The 960-nt window shown below is 27.6% G+C and overlaps 1 protein-coding gene across 1 annotated transcript; it reads right to left on the bottom strand.

The window, feature by feature from the left end:
* Positions 1 to 138: 138 nt before the first annotated feature.
* Positions 139 to 721, bottom strand: LOC126909993 (uncharacterized). Its single transcript, XM_050692394.1, has 2 exons — positions 596 to 721; positions 139 to 533 (listed from the first exon to the last, which is right to left on the bottom strand). Exons 1-2 carry the CDS (start codon positions 639 to 641, stop codon positions 169 to 171), a joined length of 411 nt encoding a protein of 136 aa, XP_050548351.1. The 5' UTR covers positions 642 to 721; the 3' UTR covers positions 139 to 168.
* Positions 722 to 960: the final 239 nt, after the last annotated feature.

Genomic DNA, 960 nt, shown 5'->3' with positions numbered 1-960 from the left:
AAAAGTAAAAACTGATTTACTCATTTTCTCGTTCAAAATCAATATAACATTTATTTTTTCATACATATCGTGTCAAATGATAATTATTGAAAAAGCAACTAAAAAAGTACTATTTTAATAGCTATTATCTCATATTTTTAAAATGTAAAAATCTTATTAACATAAATTCTAAATAATTTTTAGAAATAGAACACTTACTTTTGAATAAACGTGCAAACCGTCAGCCATTTGATATTTTTTCACTGGTACAAAGCTACTGTTTTGCTGAAGCCTATTTTTTGGCGGTAAAGGTGGTGGCGGTCCTTCGTTTTCAGTGTCGGGTGATGATTTGTTCGTCTTTATTTCGTATAGCCACGAGCCCGATCCGGAAAAATTGGTAGAATTAGTCTGAAGGGCATTTTCAGTCTTTTCAACTATTATTTGAGTAATAGGAAGTTCTTCCAATCCGAAAGGTTCAATATACGTCAGCGTACGTTCCTCATCAATAGGAGTAATTTGAGGAGTATCTTCAGAAGAGGTAACATGTGTGGCAGCTAAAAATAAAGTCAAGAATCAATATATATTTCTTCCTTAACAATATAATTGAATCATTTACATTTAAATCGTATTGATAATATTTTATTAAAAAACCGAAGTGTCATGTTTTTAGTATAAACAAAATTGAAAGGATTTATTTAAAATAGTATTAATAATTTTAATAGTAAATCAGTTTATTTTATAATTACTAAAAAAAGAAAAGAATGCACTATTTGAAAATTGTAGTGATATTATACAACTAACGATATTCGAGAGCGACTAAGCACATTTAATATGTCGATCATATTTTTAATGAAAAGGTGTAAATAAGAGAACTCAAATATATTCCTTATGACCTCATATTACCTGGAAAATATGACGTCATTTTTATAACATTCCAGATTTTAATTATAGCCTAATTGAATGCATTTTTTTAAAATTACT

Source organism: Daktulosphaira vitifoliae, unplaced genomic scaffold (genome assembly GCF_025091365.1).
Source record: "Daktulosphaira vitifoliae isolate Bord-2020 unplaced genomic scaffold, ASM2509136v1 Scaffold_2869, whole genome shotgun sequence".
Lineage (NCBI taxonomy): Eukaryota > Metazoa > Arthropoda > Insecta > Hemiptera > Phylloxeridae > Daktulosphaira > Daktulosphaira vitifoliae.
This window is presented reverse-complemented; position numbering and strand designations above follow the sequence as displayed.